General features: G+C 41.3%; 1 protein-coding gene across 1 annotated transcript in view; it reads left to right on the forward strand.

The window, feature by feature from the left end:
* LOC119825564 (phospholipid-transporting ATPase ABCA3-like) overlaps nucleotides 1-19,942 on the forward strand; it is a 101,213-nt gene that overhangs the window by 11,524 nt on the left and 69,747 nt on the right. The window contains exons 6-9 of the mRNA XM_042054063.1: nucleotides 7,687-7,803; nucleotides 8,463-8,580; nucleotides 8,852-9,025; nucleotides 18,848-19,029. Coding sequence (XP_041909997.1) covers nucleotides 7,687-7,803; nucleotides 8,463-8,580; nucleotides 8,852-9,025; nucleotides 18,848-19,029 — 591 coding nt within the window. The remainder of the gene's footprint in view (nucleotides 1-7,686; nucleotides 7,804-8,462; nucleotides 8,581-8,851; nucleotides 9,026-18,847; nucleotides 19,030-19,942) is intronic.

A 19,942-nucleotide genomic window follows, 5' to 3' on the forward strand; every position in this document is an offset into this window, starting at 1 on the left:
GTCTAGAACAGTCTATAATCATCCTACAACTGGTAGTTTAGAAAAGAGAAGACAGACTCTTTGCTTACACATTGTTCAAAGTCTCGTAACAATGTAAGTTAGTATGTGAAATATTAATCATCCAAGTAGGTGTTTACCAGCTGGACATTGGAGAGAGGGTTAGTGTCTGGAATATGTTAAAAAAATGAACAAAACTAAACATCAAGAAAACTGCCCAATTTTTTTTTTAAAAAAAGCAGAGTGTGGAACTAAGCAAAATTTCCAAAAGATGAAATATAAATGACTAAAAACGTTTTTTTAAAGTTCAATATTCTTAACTATCAGTGAAATTCAGTTAGAACTACTTTGAGAATTCATCTTATCCCTGTTAGAATGGCTAAGATAAAAACAGAAAAAACACAAGCCGGGCGGTGGTGGCGCACGCCTTTAATCCCAGCACTCGGGAGGCAGAGGCAGACGGATCTCTGTGAGTTCAAGGCCAGCCTGGTCTACAAGAGCTAGTTCCAGGACAGGCTCCAAAGCCACAGAGAAACTCTGTCTCAAAAAACCAAAAAAAAAAAAAAAACAAAACAAAAAAAAAAAACACAAAAAAAACTAATGAAAATAAATTTTGCCATGTTTGTGGGGAAAGGAGAACACTTAATCATTACTGGGGGGAATGCAGACTGGTGCCTCCACTATGGAAATCAGCACGGAGGTTCCTCAGAGTTTGGATCTGCCATAAGAGCTCACTCTACCACCCCAAGGGCTCTCTGTCCAACTGCAGAGACACTTGCTTTTCCATGTTCATTGCTACTCTATTCACAATAGCCGGGGGGAAAAGTTATTCTTGAAGTACAGAGATGGTTTTGCTCGTTTTGAGCAGTGGAGAATAAAGCGGTTCAATAGGTAAACATTACTAGAGGGAGGGTTTGAAACTAGCCTGATGGTGAGCCTACCAATGTTGCCTCTGGAAAGAACAGCTGTGGAGAGAGGTGTGGAGGCCTGGCTGACTTGAAGGGAAAGCCAAAGATAGTGAGTATTCTAGTTTGTATGCATCACCATTGCACATTCTTTTCTGCTTCTTTTTACTCACTTAAAAATGCAAAAAGCGTTCTTAGGTCTCAGGATGCACAGAAATGACACATGAGATTGATTCGTTCATGGGTCATTATCTACTGACAAAGCTTGACTATTACGGCAAGGCGAGATTAAAGGTAAGAAGGTAATTTGAAGGTGATTCTGACCCAGGGAAAGGCAGGGGGAGACTGTTCTGAATTGGGTTAGTGAATGTACAGACAGAGCTGATCAGGAAGTAGAATTCAGTGGGCGTGCACATGTACATGATTGACTGCAGATTTTTGAAATTTATCTTTCAAGGATTTTCCCATGCATCAGGTTGTTGTTGAGACAGTTGGAGCTGTCAAATGATGCCCAGGCTGAGTAAGTCTGTTGATTCCAGAATGAGCAATGATAATTGGGTTTAACAGAGACAGATTTCATGAGGGCATTCATCATCCTCTTCTTCCCTGGCTAAGGGAGTGAATCACGAGGCCCCAATCTTCCATGCTGGAAACCTCAGTGTATCACAACACATCCCATCAATTCTCATCATTCCTGCTGCTGTAGCATGAAGTCTCACTCCCCTGTGCTTCACCTCTGAAATGGAGACAGTCATGACCATGACCTGACCCTGTCAGTGCACACTAAGTAAGCCGGTCTTGGTTACTCTCTTTGTCCCTTGGGTGTTACATGTGGGAATGAATGTAAACCCTGTTTCTTCTCGTCCCCTCATCACTCCTCTGCCTCTTCCATTTCTGCTAATGCCATCTTTTAGCTGTTCAAGCTTTTGTTAGTGTGTCACCATCTGGCTATGCCAGCAGACTCCCTTCAGTTTTGCCAACTGCTGTCTCTCCCTCATGTTACTTCATGCCCGTCCCTTGCCCCTCAGTGAGAACGGCTCACTTCGAATGGCCCTTTAATTTTCTCTCACTGTAAAGCCTTTCTCCTTTTTCCCTAGCTGGTGAATAATCTTTTTCAAATGTATTTTTAACTATCAGTCGAAACAGCCAGTTTATTCTTCCTGTCACAGAAACTTAAACTATCCAGTAGTTACTATTAATTTTGCTTTATTTAATTAAAAATATTTTCATTGCTAGGCATGGGTGATACACAGCTTTAATCTCAGCACTTGAGATACAGAGATAGGTGGATCACTGTGAATTCAAGGTCACCCTGGTCTACATAAGGAAACCCTGTCTTAAACAAAATTAAATTAAAAATATTCTTTGAGAAGTTCATATATTGTACTTTGGTTATAATTACACCTCCCTATCTTCCAGATCCACAGCCTCTTTTGTACCCACCCAACTTTATGCCTTCATTAAAACAAAGCAAAACAAAAACAACTAACAAAATCCAGTTTGTGCTCCCGTCCCTTTCAAATCATTGTGCTGTCTCTATCCCAAAGGCTAGTGATAACATGCTGATGTTAGCTCACTTTTGGAACATAAAATAGAATTGTGTAATAGTGACTCTCATGCATCCAGTAGTCATTCATATTCTGTTCAGTTGTAATCTATACAAGTTGTTTCAACAGATGGAATGTGGCAACAGCAATGAACCCTTGTGACTGTAATTATATTATATTGAATAATAATTATGTTATACTGAATAATAATTATGTTATACCGGATGATAATTACGTTACACTGGATAATGGCACTTTGAAACTTCCTCCTTCACCTTATTTGATTCTGCTGCTGTTAAGTGTGCTAAATGCAATTTACTCTTTATTCATTGTATTTTTATTAGATTTGTAATAAGGCATAATGTCTTTATCTCAAGGTTTCCAGTTGACCCTTTTCTCATGAGCAGTCCTATTTCTCCTTTGCCATATAAGACCACTGCAACTTAACACATGACCCACATTTTTCATCTTGTGCTGTCCCTGGCTTGGTTTCAGCCAAGGTTGTTCTCCTGTGTGAGGCTCCAGAGGGGAGAGATTCACTACTTAGCTCTATGGCTGTGAACAGAATTCAGCTCCTTAAAATCACAGGACTTGATGTTGGCCAGAGCAACTGAAAAACTCAAAATGGGGCTGGAGAGATGGCTCAGTGGTTAAGAGCACTGCCTGCTCTTCTAAAGGTCTTGAGTTTAATTCCCAGCAACCACATGGTGGCTCACAACCATCTGTAATGAGGTCTGGTGCCCTCTTCTGGCCTGAAAGCATGTTTGCAGAAAGAATACTGTATACACAATAAATAAATCTTTTTTTATTTATTTTTTTTCTCATGGTTTATTTTTTTTTATATTTAAAAATTTCCATCTCCTTCCCTCCTCCTCCCCCCTCCCTCCCCTCCTCCTCCCCCTTCCCTCCCCTCCTTCTCCCCCTTCCCTCCCCTCCCCTCCACAATAAATCTTTAAAAAAAAAAAACTCAAAGTGCAGCAGCCTCCTTTATGGGGTCCAGTGTAATTACAGGCACAAGAGTTCACTCTTGGCACATCCCACTGACTGAAACAAGTTGTGTAACCCACTTACACCAAAGAGAAGTAACCAGAAAAGAATCTGAACACCAGAAGACACAAGTGACACAGTCACCCTGGAGGCTGTGTATGAAACATGGTAATTTTTACTTGATAATCTTGCATTCCTGGATTTATGTCTTATTTTGAGCACACTTAGGTATCCTGGAAACAGTTTATCTTTTGAGACCTTCTCTCACTCTTATTTTCAGTGCTAAGGATGGAACTCGGGCCTTGCATATTCCAGGGTGATACTCTTTCATTGAATTATAGTCTCAAATTTTGATTTTTTTTAAAGACAGGCTTTCAAATATAGCTCAGGTTAACCTTACACATTCTCTACAGCCCAGGATGGCCTCAACTCACAAGCGTCCTGATTCTGTCCCCTAAATTCTGGGATTTTAAGCATATGCCATCACATTCAGCTATTACTTTATAGTCTTTTGATAGGTGGAATGGCAGTAGAATTTATTCTAAAGCTTTGGTTCTCAGTTTGTGGCAGTTTTGCTTCATTGGTCACTTGGCAATGTCTGGAGGGAATTTTCACAACTAAGACAAGTATTACTTCCAGCAGGTTGGAAGAAACCATGGATACTGTTGAGCATCCTACAGTGCCCAACATAGCGTCCTGTAATGTGAGACTGAACTGTCAGCATCAAAGCTGAGAAACCTTGATATGCATAAAGACACAGGCAACGTTCGACACAGAAGATTGTCTCAGGAATATTTAGGTTGAGAATCCAGGTCTAGGCCTACTACATTGACACACTACTTACATAAACTCCATGTTAGTAACCTTCTTTTGACTGCAGTTATTGTGGTTATGATTCAGCCTGGCTAGGGAACTGCACATGTGGACTATATCCAGAGCTGAGGTCATTTGTAGGCACTGGTGAGTGCAGGCTATTGGCTAAAACACTGCCCGAACTCCCCCCTACCTCCTCAAACCTGGTGTGTGCTTACTTTTCTCATCAATGTGACAGAAACAAGGACAGGGTGGTTTATTTGGGTTCCTAGTTTCACAGCTGTCATTTCATTGTGTAGAGTGACGGGGAACTGCGGTACTGTGGTGGAACAAAGCAGCTCACGTCACAGGAAAGAGAGAAGGAGCTGGGGGAGGAGAAGGCTACCTCTCCTGCCTGCCATCCTTTTCCAATAATGTTGTTGTATTATGAATCAAATGAGAAACCCATCCATAATGATCACATTGTCTCTAGAGACAACCTACATACCTACCCAGAGTGCACTCCACTAGTCTACTTCTCAGTCCAACTGATTTGACAGTTCAGATTGATCCTTATACCTAGGTGGGAAACTGCTTTCTCTCGCATCCTCATTAGGGTGCACTGCAACAGTTTGTAAGTATTTCTTATATAGGGGCGTCCACCCCGATGTTTAGAGCATTCTCTCATGGGAGACTCACGGTTGATTTTGGAGTAACTCTAACCGTAAGTTCAGCAAAACTAAACACAATTGTAGGACAGTTTAGCTCCTTTTAAATCCTGGTCTCTCAAGTCCTAAAAGTCAACTTTTCATTCTTGTGTTTCTCAAATAAATAGCCTCCTTTATAATTATCATGAATAATGTCTTTAAAGATGTTTCTAGTTACTTTTCCTAACATTGTGTTTTTGTTATATTACACTTTCATCTTTCAGGATTTTGGACCTTGGGAATTTTAGACTTTATAGATTTTGAGCATGTTTTCTTTTTTAGCAAATTCTCAAGCATAAAGAGGTCATAGAGAGTCACCCAAAAGATCTGACATTATAAATTCCATACTATGACGAAACGTGTTCCTCAAGCCAGCTCTCTATGCAGCATTCTGTTCCTAATGCTGCTTGACAGTTAATGCTATCCCTTGAAAGGATCCGAATCACCTAGCAAGGGACCTCTGGGTGGTCCTGTGAAGGCTTATCTGGATTAGGCCAACTGAGATGGAAAGACCTGCTCACCATGGGCAGCACTGTTCCATGGGCTGGGGTCTTGCTGGACCTGCAGAAAAAGAAGGGACCGGCTGGCTGAGCAGTCGTCACACCCAGACATTCTCTATGTCAGTGTCCCGTAATGCTGCCTGCATTCATGGCCAGCAGAGCTTGGTGACTCTCTACCAGTGCAGGATGGGACCGTCCCCGCCTTTTTTATGAACCATTCTTTCATTAAATAAACTGCCAAACTGAATTGTCTTAAGTTTTTCCTTTGTCACTGGCTTAGGGAAAGACACACAGAGGCAGCTGAAGGAGGCAGGAACAGGGTCCTCCAGAATGAGTCGTAATGCTGTTGCCTCTCAGTCTAGCTTCTAATCTGAAACTGGCTTTCTTTTTCCTACATGTTTGTACACACGAGCATGCCTGTTTCCAGCAAAGTCTAGACAGGGTGTAAGGTCCCTGGAATTGGGAGTTACAGGTGGTTCCAGCATCATGTGGGTGCCGGAACTGAATCTGGGTCTCTGGGTCCTCTGCAAGAGCAATGTGCTGGTTGCTGGTTGGTGCTCTCTCTCTCTCTCTCTTTCTCTCTCTGAGAGTGTGTGTATGTGTGTGTGTGTGTGTGTGTGTGTGTGTATAACTTGACACAAGCTAAAATTGTTTGGGAAGAGGGACTCCCATCTGAGAAAATGCCTCCATAAGATTGGCCTGTAGGCAAATCTGTGGGGGCGTTTTCACGATTGATGGGGAGGGTGGTGCCGCCTGTGGACAGGTAGCCCTGAGTTGTATAAGAAAGCAGGTTGTGCCGGGCGGTGGTGGCGCACGCCTTTAATCCCAGCACTCGGGAGGCAGAGGCAGGCGGATCTCTGAGTTCGAGGCCAGCCTGGTCTACAAGAGCTAGTTCCAGGACAGGTTCTAGAAACTACAGGGAAACCCTGTCTCGAAAAACCAAAAAAAAAAAAAAAAAAAAAAAAGAAAGCAGGTTGTGCCAGCAATGACAACAAGGCAGCAAGTAGCACTCTGTGGTTGGTTATTTTTTACTCTACTTTTTAGGACTTTTGAGGGGCCTGCCACGCAGCTTCCAAATAAAACACAGGGAGTCGTGTTCTTTCTCATAAATGCCTGACTAGCTTGACTTGTTTCTAGCTCCTTCTTCTTATCTTAAATTATCCCAACTACTGTTTCCTCCGAGCCTTTCCTTCCGCACGTCTGCATGCCTTACTCTCACTCTTACTTCCGGCCAGTCGGCGGCTGGCGCTGGCCCCCATTGTCCTCCTCCTCTTTCCTTTCCTCCCTCTCTGCCTGCCAGCCCGGCGTAGCCTTTCTCCCGCCTTGCTATTGGTTGTTCAGGTCTCTATTAGATTATTAGGTGTTAAATGTAACACATCTTAAAATAATATTCTACACCAGCACCCGCCATGGACTCCGCATCAGCTCGTTCCTCCAGTCCTCTCTCTGAATTCCCTCAGTGATCAAAGTATAACCCGAGAGTCGTTAGCTAAAATCAACCCTTTTCTTCCCTAAAGCTGTTTTTGGTTGTGGTATTCTATCACAACACTAGAAACCCAATGCTCTTAACAACTGGACCATCTTTCTAGGCCCCGGACGCTGTAAGATGAAAGCAGTTCTAGATAATGTTGACTTGAATAAATGTGGCTTCGTGCCCATAAGACTTTATTTATAAAAATTTAAGGTGGTAAATCAATTTATGGGTCATAACTGGCATAGCCCTACTCAAGTCTACAATGGAATTGAAATGTATTTACCTTCTGAGTTTATTATTTCCTAGAAGCAGGATATAATGAAAAGAAGATTAATCTTGCTTATCTGTTTTTTCGAGTCAGGGTTTCTCTGTGTAGTCCTGGCTGTCCTGAAACTCACTCTGTAGACCAGGCTGGCCTCAGACTCAGAGATCCACTAGCCTCTGCCTCCCCCGTGCTGGGATCAAAGGTATGTACTACTATACTATGCCCAGCGTCATCTTGATTTTTAATTTAGTTTTTAAAGGTGTTTCTTATCTCAGAATCAGAACTTGCTAAGTCTTAGGAGAAAACAACAAATTCTGCACCCAGAACTTTGGGTAGAAATTACTCCTCTCATTAGGTACAAAGTTTCAGTTAGGTCATTTGGCTATTGTGAGACCTGGTTTTCTTTGTCCATAAACAGGGGTGTGAGATTCAAGCCATGGAGGTAATATATGTGTGGAGGCATTTTGAAATGTGTTTTTTATGACACTTGGCTTATGTTGCTTCTCCTTCAGGAATACCAGCTCATGGTGGGACTCAGTAATGCTATGCTCTGGGTTTCGTATTTCGTCACCTTCTTATTGATGTATTTGATTATCATCTTTTTGCTGTGTGGAATTTTATTTCTCAAGGCAAGTATCCACGTGTACGCAGCACACCACTGCTTTCAGAGGGATGAGAAGTGGAGGTGTGGGCAAAGTGTGTTAGTATGCCAAAGAGTAAATGCATTTTGCCCTGACACCAGCACCTGCCATGGACTCCACATCAGCTCTTTCCTCCAGTCCTCTCTCTGAATTCCCTCAGTGATCAAAGTATAACCCGAGAGTCGTTAGCTAAAATCAACCCTTTTCTTCCCTAAAGCTGTTTTTGGTTGTGGTAGTCTATCACAACACTAGAAACCCAATCAATTTTGTGGTCGTTCAAAAGGTCTAGTCGATCAGAAGGTGAAAAAGAGACTAGGTGACTGTCCCTTCTGTAGGCAATAACTTGAAAGTCTCTGAGTGGCACGGCTCGCTTCACTGGGGCCAGTCCTCAGTGTTCTCCTTTACTTTCGTGCCTTTTGTTTGTTTGTTTGTTTGTTTGTTTCGAGACAGAGTTTCTCTGTGGCTTTGGAGCCTGTCCTGGAACTAGCTCTTGTAGACCAGGCTGGCCTCGAACTCACAGAGATCCGTCTGCCTCTGTCTCCCGAGTGCTGGGATAAAGGCATGCACCACTACTGCCGGCTACTTTCGTGCCTTTTTTCATCATAACTTCACTTGGGATTAAACCAGCTTTCTAATTATGTCATCAGATTACACACGAGAGAGTCTTTCAACACAGCGACCCACTGTTCATTGCCTTCTATTTCCTGTGTTTTGCCATCTCCTCAGTGTTACTTGGCTTCATGATCAGCACACTCTTTAATAAAGGTGAGTCGGAGGCGCCTTCCGTGAGACACCCTGAGAGTTGACTGAGAGGGACTCTCGTTTGGAAGCTCCCTCAGTTTCAGATGCCACTGGATCAGTTTCAGGAACACATCTTCTCATACTATTCATTTAAGTCAGAGTCTCTATGGGGCCCCTTCTGTGCGCTAGGCACAGTACAGGATGCCAGTGATGTGGGGATGGCCGAAAGAGCCCCCCCTCTGTTTCTAGCTGCTGCAGCTTGTGTCGACTGACCGTCTTTTCCTTCTCCCCCCAGCGTCTCTGGCCTCTTCCATTGCGGGTTTCCTCCACTTTCTCACGTTCTTGCCTTACTTAATCATAGTTAAGAAGTATGGTCAGACAAGCCTCAGCGGGAAGCTGGCGCTCAGCCTCATCACAAACACAGCACTAGCTTTCGGGGCTGACTTAATATGCAAGATGGAAATGAAAGGTGAGTCTCCCCTGGTGGCAGCACCTTCATTAATTTGCAACCTGGAAGGAAAGGACAGGACATTCAGGGGTCGGGGAGAGCATGGGTCAAGTGTGTTCGAGTGGTCTCTCATACAGGCTTTATCATAAAGCATTGTGTTGTGTGTATTATATATTACTTACTATGGACACAAATATACATGTACACGAGAACTAAAATTACATAAGCAATATTACAAGTACTGTATTAGGTATTTATTTTATGTTTGTGTGCATAAGCATATCCATGTCTCTTCTAGGGGATAATTTGTCACCCCAGACGACAGAAGCTTGTCACACTGAAAGATGCCAGTATTTCACCACTGACATGATCTTAGCTTTTTCATAGATGAGTTTATCCCACTGAGAAAAATCCAGATAGGGTTGTGGTCTATCAAAGAATATGCTTAAGTGTTTAGCTTTATTTAGAATGATGGTAAGTGGCATTGTGTTTTCATTCTTTGTTATTGTCAGTACAATGGGCTTTGTGTTTTAATCTTGCATCCTATAACCGGAGAAGTTTCTATGATTCTTTTTGTGATGTCTTTGTTTAATTTTGGTATATTGGCATAATGCTGACCTTATATGTTGATATAGGAATTATTTCATTCTTCATCTGTTTTCTCTTTAGAAGAGTCTGAGAAAGACTGGTGTTAAGTATCCTTTAAATATTTGGTAAGGTACACAATGAAAACATACATGCTTAGATGTTTCTGTGCTGAACTTTTTATTGTTCTTGCTCTTTACAGATACAGCCTGTCTTAGTTAGGCTTTTACTGCCATGATAAAATACCGTGGCCAAGACAACTCACAAAAGGAAGTGTTCTCTGGGCCTACGGTTTCTGAGGGTGAGGGCCCATGAGGGCAGAGCAAAGGCGTGAGCTGCAAGCAGAAGGCAGGGAACAAGATGATGGGAGGCCTAGGAAGCCTCAGAGCCCACCTCTGTGACACACCTCATCTAGCAAGGCCACACCCCTAACTCTTCCCAATCAGGTCCACCAATGGGGACCAGGCTTTCAAATGTGAGCCTCTGGGGCCATTCTCATTCAAACCACCACATAATCTCTTTGCAGATCTTTCAACTTTTCTGTTTTGTTTTTATTTTAATTTCTAATATATATTATTTATATAAGTCAATAAGATTGTGATTTTTTTATACTTTCATGTATCATGATTTGATGGTCATTGATTTCCTATCCTATCTCAATTCTTCCTGTTGCATAGTTCTTACTATCTTGTAGCTTTTTTTTTTTTTTTAACTTTCAGGTCATCTTTTTTCACTGTTCCCACGTGTAACAAAGTATATTGCTTTTACATTTGTGTCTGGCTCATTTTACTTAACAAGATAACTTCTAGCTCCACCCAATTTACTACAAATGAAGTTTTCATTCTCCTTTATTTCTGAATAATATTCTACTGTGCATGTGAGCCAATGTTCTTTATCCCTTTGCCTTGTGACAGGCGTCTAACTTATTTCATATTTTATATATTATTAGTTGTTTCTCAACAAACAAAAGTGTGTAAGTGTCACATGGACTTCTTTTTGTATCCATACCTCTGAGTGGGATTGCTGCTAGTTCTTCCATATTTCCATCATTCTGTCCCCTCCCGTCTTCTAGTGTTTCCTCCAAGAAACCTACTTTTACTCCAGTTAGTTTCTCTCTGTGTGTTACATGGTCCTTCTCTTGTGCACGTTTTAATATTCTCTATTTGTCATAGATTTTCAAAGATTTAACTGTAAAGCATTTCAGAGAGATTACTCTGGAGGAGTATAATTTATTTTTGCTGTTCTAAGTGCTTCCTGTACCTTAAAAAGTCCACATTTTTATCAACATTTGGATGCTTTGGGGTATTATTTTATTGACTAGACTTTTTGTATCCTCAATCTGTATCCCTTCTCCCCTGGGAATGCGGATTAGACAGATATTTGGTCATTTGGTGATGTCTTGGAGATCTTGTGTTTTGTTTTTGTTGTTTCTTTTTTTATTTTTCTAGAATGTAATATTTCAAAGTCTGATACGCTTTCTTCTAACTGACCTATCTGTTGAGGCTTTTATGCTTGATTTACAGAGCTTCTAATTTTAAAGATTTCTCTTGAATTCTGTTTCAAAATGCGAGTCTTTACTACATTTCTCATTTATATTTTGAATTATCTTCCTTAATTCATTTGACTATCTGTATTTATTAACCTCTTTTAAAATCATTCTATTGAATTCTTTATTATTATTATTATTAAAAATTTCTGCCTCCTCGCCGCCTCACATTTACCTCCCCCTCCCCCTCCACTCCCCCTCTCTCTCCTGTCCAAAGAGCAGTAAGGGTTCCCTGCCCTGTGGGAAGTCCAAGTTCCTGCCCCCTCCATCCAGGTCTAGGAAGGTGAGCATCCAAACAGGCTACCCACCCCCAAAGCCAGTATGTGTAGTAGGATCCAAATCCCAGTGCCATTGTCCTTGGCTTCTCAGCAGCCCTCATTGTCCACCATGTTCAGGGAGTCCAGTTTTATCCCATGCTTTTTCAGTCCCAGTCCAGCTGGCCTTGGTGAGCTCCGATTAGATCAGCCCCACCATCTCGGTGGGTGGCAGCACCCCTCGCAGTCGTGACTTCCTTGCTCATGTTCTCCCTCCTTCTGCTCCTCATTTAGACCTTGGGTGCTCAGTCCAGTGCACCATTGTGTGGCTCTCTCTGTCTCTATTTCTATTCATCGCCAGGTGAAGGTTCTATGGTGATATGCAAGATATTCATCAGTATGACTATAGGATCTGGCCTTTTTCGGCTCCCTCTCCTCAGCTGCCCAAGGAACTAGCTGGGGGCATCTCCCTGGATACCTGGGAACCCCTCTAGAGTCAAGTCTCTTGCCAACCCTAAAATGGCTCCCTTAATTAAGATATATACTTCCCTGCTCCCATATCCACCCTTCCTATATCCCAACCATCCCATTCATCCAAGCTCTCCCCATCCTCCCCTTCACACTTTTCTCTCCCCATCTCCCCTTAGCCCCATCCCACACCACCCCCAAGTTCCCAATTTTTGCCCGGCAGTCTTGACTACTTCCAATATCCAGGAGGATAACTATCTGTTTTTCTTTGGGTTCACCTTTTTATTTATCTTCTCTAGGATCATGAATTATAGGCTCGATGTCCTTTATTTATGGCTAGAAACCAATTATGAGTGAGTACATCCCATGTTCATCTTTTTGGGTCTGGGTTACCTCATTCAGAATAGTGTTATTTCCATCCATTTGCATGCAAAATTCAAGATGTCATTGCTTTTTATCGCTGAGTAGTACTCTAATATGTATATATTCCACAGTTTCTTCATCCATTCTTCCATTGAAGAGCATCTAGGTTGTTTTAAGGTTCTGGCTATTACAAATAATGCTGCTATGAACATAGTTGAACAAATGTTTTTGTAATATGATAGGGAATATCTTGGGCATATTCCCAAAAGGGGAATTGCTGGGTCCTCGGGTAGGTTGATCCCGAATTTGCTGAGAAACTGCCAAACTGTTTTCCAAAGTGGTTGCACAAGTTTGCATTCCCACCAGCAATGGATGAGTGTACCCCTTACTCCACAACCTCAGCAGCAAAGGCTATCATTGGTGTTTTTGATTTTAGCCATTCTGACAGGTGTAAGATGGTATATCTCAAAGTTGTTTTAATTTGCATTTCCATGATTGCTAAGGAGGTTGAGCATGACCTTAAATGTCTTTTGGCCATTTGAAATTCTTCTGTTCAGAATTCTCTGTTCAGTTCAGTGCCCCATTTTTTAATTGGGTTAATTAGCATTTTAAAGTCTAGTCTCGTGAGTTCCTTATATATTTTGGAGATCAGACCTTTGTCTGTTGCTGGGTTGGTGAAGATCTTTTCCCAGTCAGTAGGCTGCCTTTGTGTCTTAGTGACAGTGTCCTTTGCTTTACAGAAGCTGCTCAGCTTCAGGAGGTCCCATTTATTCAGTGTTGCCCTTAATGTCTGTGTTGCTGGGGTTATATGTAAGAGGTGGTCTCCTGTGCCCATATGTTGTAAAGTACTTTCCACTTTCTCCTCTATCAGGTTCAGTGTCTTCAGATTAATATTGAGGTCTTTAATCCATTTGTGCTTGAGTTTTGTGCATGGTGATAAATATGGATCTACTTTCATTCTTCTACAGGTTGACATCCAGTTATGCCAGCACCATTTGTTGAAGATGCTTTCTTTCTTCCATTGTGTACTTTTAGCTCCTTTGTCAAAAATCAGGTGTTCATAGGTTTGTGGGTTAAGATCCGGGTCTTCTTTTCGATTCCATTGATCGAGTTCTCTGTTTTTATCCCAATACCAAGCTGTTTTCAATACTGTAGTTCTGTAATAGAGTTTGAAGTCAGGGATGGTAATGCCTCCAGAAGTTCCTTTATTGTATAAGATTGTTTTGGCTATCCTAGGTTTCTTGTTTTTCCATATAAAGTTGATTATTGTCCTCTCAAGATCTGTAAAGAATTTTGATGGGACCTTGATGGGGATTGCATTGAATCTATAGACTGCTTTTGGTAGAATTGCCATTTTTACTATGTTGATCCTCCCAATCCACGAGCAAGGGAGATCCTTCCATTTTCTGGTATCCTCTTCAATTTCTTTCTTCAAAGACTTAAAGCTCTTGTCAAATAGATCCTTCACTTCCTTGGTTAGAGTTACCCCAAGATATTTTATGCTATTTGTGGCTATCGTGAAAGGTGATACTTTTCTTATTTCCCTCTCTGCTTCCTTATCCTTTGTGTATAGGAGGGCAACTGATTTTTTGGAGTTGATCTTGTATCCTGCCATGTTACTGAAGGAGTTTATCAGCTGTAGGAGTTCTTTGGTGCAGTTTTTGGGGTCGCTTATGTACACTATCATATCATCTGCAAATAACGAAAGTTTAATAATTTCTTCATTTCCAATTCGAATCCCCTTGATCCCCTTATGTTGTATTATAGCTATTACTAGAACTTCAAGCACTATATTGAAGAGATAAGGAGAGAGTGGACAGCCTTGTCATGTTCCTGAATTTAGTGGGATGGCCTTGAGTTTCTCTCCGTTTAATTTGATGTTAGCTGTTGGCTGGCTGTAAATAGCCTTTATTATATTTAGGAATGACCCTGTGTCCCTAATCTCTCGAAGACCTTTATCATAAAGGGGTGTTGAATTTTGTCATATGCTTTTCCAGTATCTAATGAGATGATCATATTTTTTCCTTCAGTTTATTTATATGATGGATAACATTGATAGATTTTCATATGTTGAACCAGCCCTGCATCCCTGTGATGAAGCCTACTTGATCGTAATGGATAATTTTTCTAATGTGTTCTTGGATTCGGTTTGCCAATATTTTATTGAGAATTTTTGCGTCGATGTTCATGAGTGAGATTGGCCTGTAATTCTCTTTCTTGGTTGAGTCTTTGTGTGGTTTTGGTATCAGGGTAACTGTAGCTTCATAAAAGGAATTTGGCAATGAGTCTTCTGTTTCTCCATTATGAAATACCTTAAGGAGTATAGGTATTAGGTCTTCTTGGAAGTTCTGGTAGAACTCTGCATTGAAACCATCTGGTCCTGGGCTTTTTTTGGTGGGGAGGTTTTTGATAACAGTTTCTAATTCTTCACGGCTAACAGGACTATTTAGATTGTTCACCTGGTCCTGTTTTAACTTTGGTAAATGGTACTTATCTAAAAAAGTGTCCATTTCTTTTACATTTTCCAATTTTGTGGCATACAGGCTTTTGTAGTAAGATCTAATGATTCTCTGAATTTCCTCTGTGTCTGTGGTTATGTCCCCCTTTTCATTTCTGATCTTATTAATTTGCTTGTTCTCTCTCTGCCATTTGATTAGTTTGGATAGGGGTTTGTCAATCTTGTTGATTTTCTCCAAGAACCAGCTTTTTGTTTCATCGATTCTTTGGATTGTTTTCTGTGTTTCTATTTTGTTGATTTTAGCCCTTAGTTTGATTATTTCCATTCTTCTACTCCTCCTAGGTGAGTCTGCTTATTTTTTTCTAGAGCTTTCAGGTGTGCTGTTAAGTCTCCAATGTGTGCTTTCTCCATTTTCTTTAAGTGGACACTTAGTGCTATGAACTTTCCTCTTAGCACTGCTTTCATAGTGTCCCATAGGTTTGAGTATGTTGTGTCTTTGTTTTCATTAAATTCAAGGAAGACTTTAATTTCTTTATTTCTTCCTTGACCCAGGTGTGTTTCAGTAGTTGACTGTTCAGTTTCCATGAGTTTGTAGGCTTTCTGGGGGTAGCATTGTTGTTGAATTCTAATTTTAATCCATGGTGATCCGATAAGACACAGGTGGTTACTAATATGTTTTTGTAACTGTGGAAGTTTGCTTTGTTACCGAGTGTGTGGTCAGTTTTCGAAAAGGTTCCATGAGCTGCAGAGAAGAAGGTATATTCTTTCCTATTTGGGTGGAATGTTCTATAGATGTCTGTTAAGTCCATTTGATTCATTACCTCCATTAAGTCTCTTATTTCTCTGTTCGTTTTCTGCCTGATTGACCTGTCCATTGGTGAGAGAGGAGTGTTGAAGTCTCCTACTATTAGTGTGTGTGGTTTGATGTCTGTCTTGAGTTCTAGCAATGCTTCTTTTACATAAGTAGGTGCTTTTATATTTGGGGCATAGATATTCAGGATTGAGACTTCATCCTGATGAATTTTTCCTGTTATGAGTATAAAATGTCCCTCTCAATCTCTTCTGATTGATTTTAGTTTGAAGTCAACTTTGTTAGAAATTAGTGTGGCCACACCCACTTGTTTCTTAGGTCCATTTGCTTGATAAACCTTTTCCCAACCCTTTACTCTGAGTAGATGTCTGTCTTTCTGGTTGAGGTGTGTTTCTTGTAAACAACAGAATGTTGGATCCTGTTTACGTATCCAGTCTCTTAGCCTGTGCCTTTTTATAGGTGAATTGAGTCCATTGATATTAAGTGATATTAATGACCAGTGGTTGTTAACTCTGGTCATTTTTTTTGTAGTAGAGTTTGTGTGTTTCCCTTCTAGTTGTGCTGGTAAAGGGTCGCTAGATGTCTGAGTGATTGTGGGCATTGTTGGACTCCTTGGTTTGTGATTTTCCTTCTATTACTTTCTGCAAGGCTGGATTTGTGGCTACGTATTATTTAAATCTGTTTTTGTCCTGGAATATCTTGTTTTCTCCATCGATGGTGAATGCAAGTTTTGCCGGGTATAGTAGTCTGGGCTTGCATCCATGTTCCCTTAGTGTCTGTAGCACATCTATCCAAGCTCTTCTGGCTTTCATGGTTTCCATTGAGAAATCAGGTGTAATTCTGATAAGTTTCCCTTTATATGTTACTTGACCTTTTTCCTTTGCAGCTCTTAATATCAGTTCTTTATTCTGTATGTTTTGTGTTTTGATTATTATATGGTACAGGGATGCTTTCTTTTGATCCAGTCTATTTGGTGTTCTGTAGGCTCCTTGTACCTTCATAGGAATATCCTTCTTTAGGTTGGGGAAATTTTCTTCTATAATTTTGTTGAATATATTTTCTGGGCCTTTGATTTATAATTCTCCTTCTTCTACCCCAATTATTCTTAGGTTTGGTCTTTTCATGGTGTCCCAGATTTCCTGGATGTTTTGTGTTAAGAATTTGTTGGATTTGTTTTGTTCTTTAATCTGTGAGTTTATTTCCTCTATAGTATCTTCAGAGTCTGAGATTCTTTCTTCCATCTCTTGTATTCAGTTGGAAATACTTGTCTCTGTAGTTTCTGTTCGTTTACTCAGAATTTCCAGTTCTAGTCTTCCCTCGGATTGTGTTTTCTTCATTACCTCCATTTCATTTTTCAGGTCTTGAGCTGCTTCCCTTACCTGTTTGATTGCTTTTTCATGTTTTTCTTGGTTATCTTTCAGAGACTTATTCATTTTGTCTACCTTTTTGTTTGTCATCTCCATTTCTTTATGGCAGTTTTTTTCCTCCTGTTTAAGGTCCTCTATTATTTTCATAAAGTACTGTTTAAGGTCGATTTCTTCTATTTCTTCTGGAGTAGGGTGTTCAATTCTTGTTGTTTCAGGATGCCTGGATTCTGGTGATGTCATGTTGCCTTTCAGGTTCTTGGAGGAGTTCTTGCATTGGCGCCTGCCCATCTCTTCCTTCAAATGGAGCCAGGAGAGACTTGGTGTCTTGGTCAATCTTTGTTGTGACTGAATCTGGGTGGATCTCCTCAGTGCAAGAGCAGGAGCTATTCCTTACTGGATGGAACTCCTCAGCACTGAATCAGGGATACTGGTAGCCCCAGGACACCACAGACAAAAGGGTGAACTTGGTGGCAGGGCAGGGTTGAGTAACACAAAGCAAACCTTGCAGCACAAGCTGAAGGAGCCTGCACTTCCTTGCAGGAATACTCAGACCTGCCTGGAGGGCAGCCTCTCACCCCTCTGGGTGGGTGGCCTTGGTGCAGAAGCAGGACACTGGTCCTGAGCCAAGGACCTTGAATACACTAGGGAAGGCTTGGGAGAGGCAGGGACGTGTGTAACAAAGACACCCGTGCACGAGGCGCTGGGGGGTGGGGACTGTGCTCTCTTCCAGGGCAGGTCGCCCCAGGATAGCACACACTCACCCGTCCAGATGGAACTCCACAGCACTGAATCGGGGATTCCTGGTAGCCCAGGGACGCCGCAGGGACAAAGGGGCAAAGGTGGAGGCAGGGCGGGGTGGAGTATCTCTATTGAATTCTTCATCTGGCATATCACACACTTCAATATCTTTGGATCCTGTTACTAGTTATTCATTTTAAGGAGCGTGCTGTCTCATATTTTCATTTTTCTTGTGTTTGTCAGTGCAGCTTTTACTTTTACCTAGCAGTAACTTCCAGTCTCCTACATGCTAGCCTGGAAAACAGAAGTTTAACCTTGTTTCTTCTTACTGATGAGTACAGTTTATGTGTATTCTTGGTTGTTGTCATGATGGTTTGCCTTAGAGAACTGGGGTACTGCTGCCTTGCAACACAGATATTTGCATTAATGGTTCTATGATTTTGTGTGATTGTTTATATCCCTGTAACTTTCAGTTGGACTTGGCTAGAAGTCTCCTTCCATTACTGTTTGCTTCCTTTTCCTCCTGGGCAACCTAAATGTAAGGGCATCACCAAATAACAACTCAACAGCATTGTCTCCAGAATACAAGGGCAATTTCTTCCTTATTTAATCTCAAAGCAGCTGGGAATGGTGGGGGTCTCTACAAACACTGTGGCCAGCACAGTATTGATATGCAAGAGGCAAGATGGAAGTCTGGTTCAACAAGACTCAGTAGCCAGTGTTGGTTCAAACTTCAAAAATCTGACCCTGGCTAGTTTATTTTAGACAAATTGAAGCACAGCAAATTTGGAATAAAATTTACTGGTGATAATGAACTCAATTCTCTGTTCACAAAAAGCTTAAGACAAGACTACATTGAAATTGTTGTAAAGTACAAGTGACATCTTCCATATTCCAGGATAGTTTCTGTAGGTTAACTAGGAAAGCAGACAATTCTCATGATACAGGTCTGGGGGAAGAGAGTGCTATAGATTGACTGAGACAAACAGTCTCAAGATAAGGGTCTGAGGGAGCCAGTGTGGGCTGGCCGCAGAGATAGTGCACAGGGCACCATGCTAATAACCATTTCCATTCCTAGCTTTTTGGGAGAAAAATAGGTTATATATCTGCTTCTTTGAAGAGTCAATACTGCATGTTTAACATTCCTGGTTTTCCTTGTGTTTATCTGTGAACCCGAGGACCTACATGCCTCGTACATGTTTGCTTCAGCCATTGTTGGGCATCTGAAATAACCGTCTTCCATTTTGTTTCAGGGGATGGCGCTCAGTGGTACAACCTCGCTACAAAAATAAATGCCGATGATGACTTAACTTTGGCTCATATAATAGGAATGTTTTTATTTAGTGCTTTTCTGTATGGCCTTGTGGCCTGGTACATAGATGCTGTCTTTCCAGGGAACTATGGCGTACCTAAGCCCTGGAACTTTTTCCTGCAGGTGAGTGCACCTGCACACATGTTGTTTAGAACCCCTAGTCCTTCTGTGCCTAGTTTGCAAAGAATAAGCAGGATTAAGTCTAACAGTCTCCTCCTGGGGGCTGTGGTCTAGACCTCCTGTTCCAGTGACAAGCAGCTGAGAGGAACAAGTTAAAGATTCATTCAGGCTTCAGTCTGCAGTCCCACAGCCATGTCACTTTGAGATGAGGAGAGGCAGAGCTTGACAGAACAAAGCCACTCATCTCAGATGTCAAGAAACAGAGCCGGGATGTCTTTGCTGGTGGTATCCCGCCCTCTTCACCTTTATTCCGTCAGTGCCTGGGTTACTCGGTGTTGCTGTCCATAGTCAAGATTGTTTCTTCCCCTTAGTTATTCTTCTCTGGAAAACCCCTCAGAGACATAGTCAGCAATGTGTTTTACTGAGTACCTAGGCAAATCTCAAAGCAATTAAATGGACCATGAAGCTTAGCCACTGCAATTCCTCATTCTTGCTGCTCTGTAACTCCGTTGTTTGCCATATGTATTTATGATATATATATATATATATATCATACACACACACACACACATATATATACATATATATATATATATATATATATATACACATGTCTTCCTGTATATGGGTTATTTTGTTTAACATTATTTCCTGCAGATACACATGTCAAAGTAAGCAAATGGCACAGTCTTCTTTTATGATCAAACCATATTCCATTTGCATGAGTATGCCCTACTTTCTATGTCATTCATCCATCAAATCTGCGTCTTGGCTACTGAGAATGATGTTGTGGTAAATGTGAGAGCACAATTGGGTGTCTGCCCAGCCACGGAGTTGCTGCTTGTATCTTTGTTTTTATGATGAACTTCTGTGCTGTTTTACTTAATGGATGTACTAATTTAGATTCCCATTAGCA

The sequence above is a fragment of the Arvicola amphibius genome, chromosome 1, assembly GCF_903992535.2.
Source record: "Arvicola amphibius chromosome 1, mArvAmp1.2, whole genome shotgun sequence".
Lineage (NCBI taxonomy): Eukaryota > Metazoa > Chordata > Mammalia > Rodentia > Cricetidae > Arvicola > Arvicola amphibius.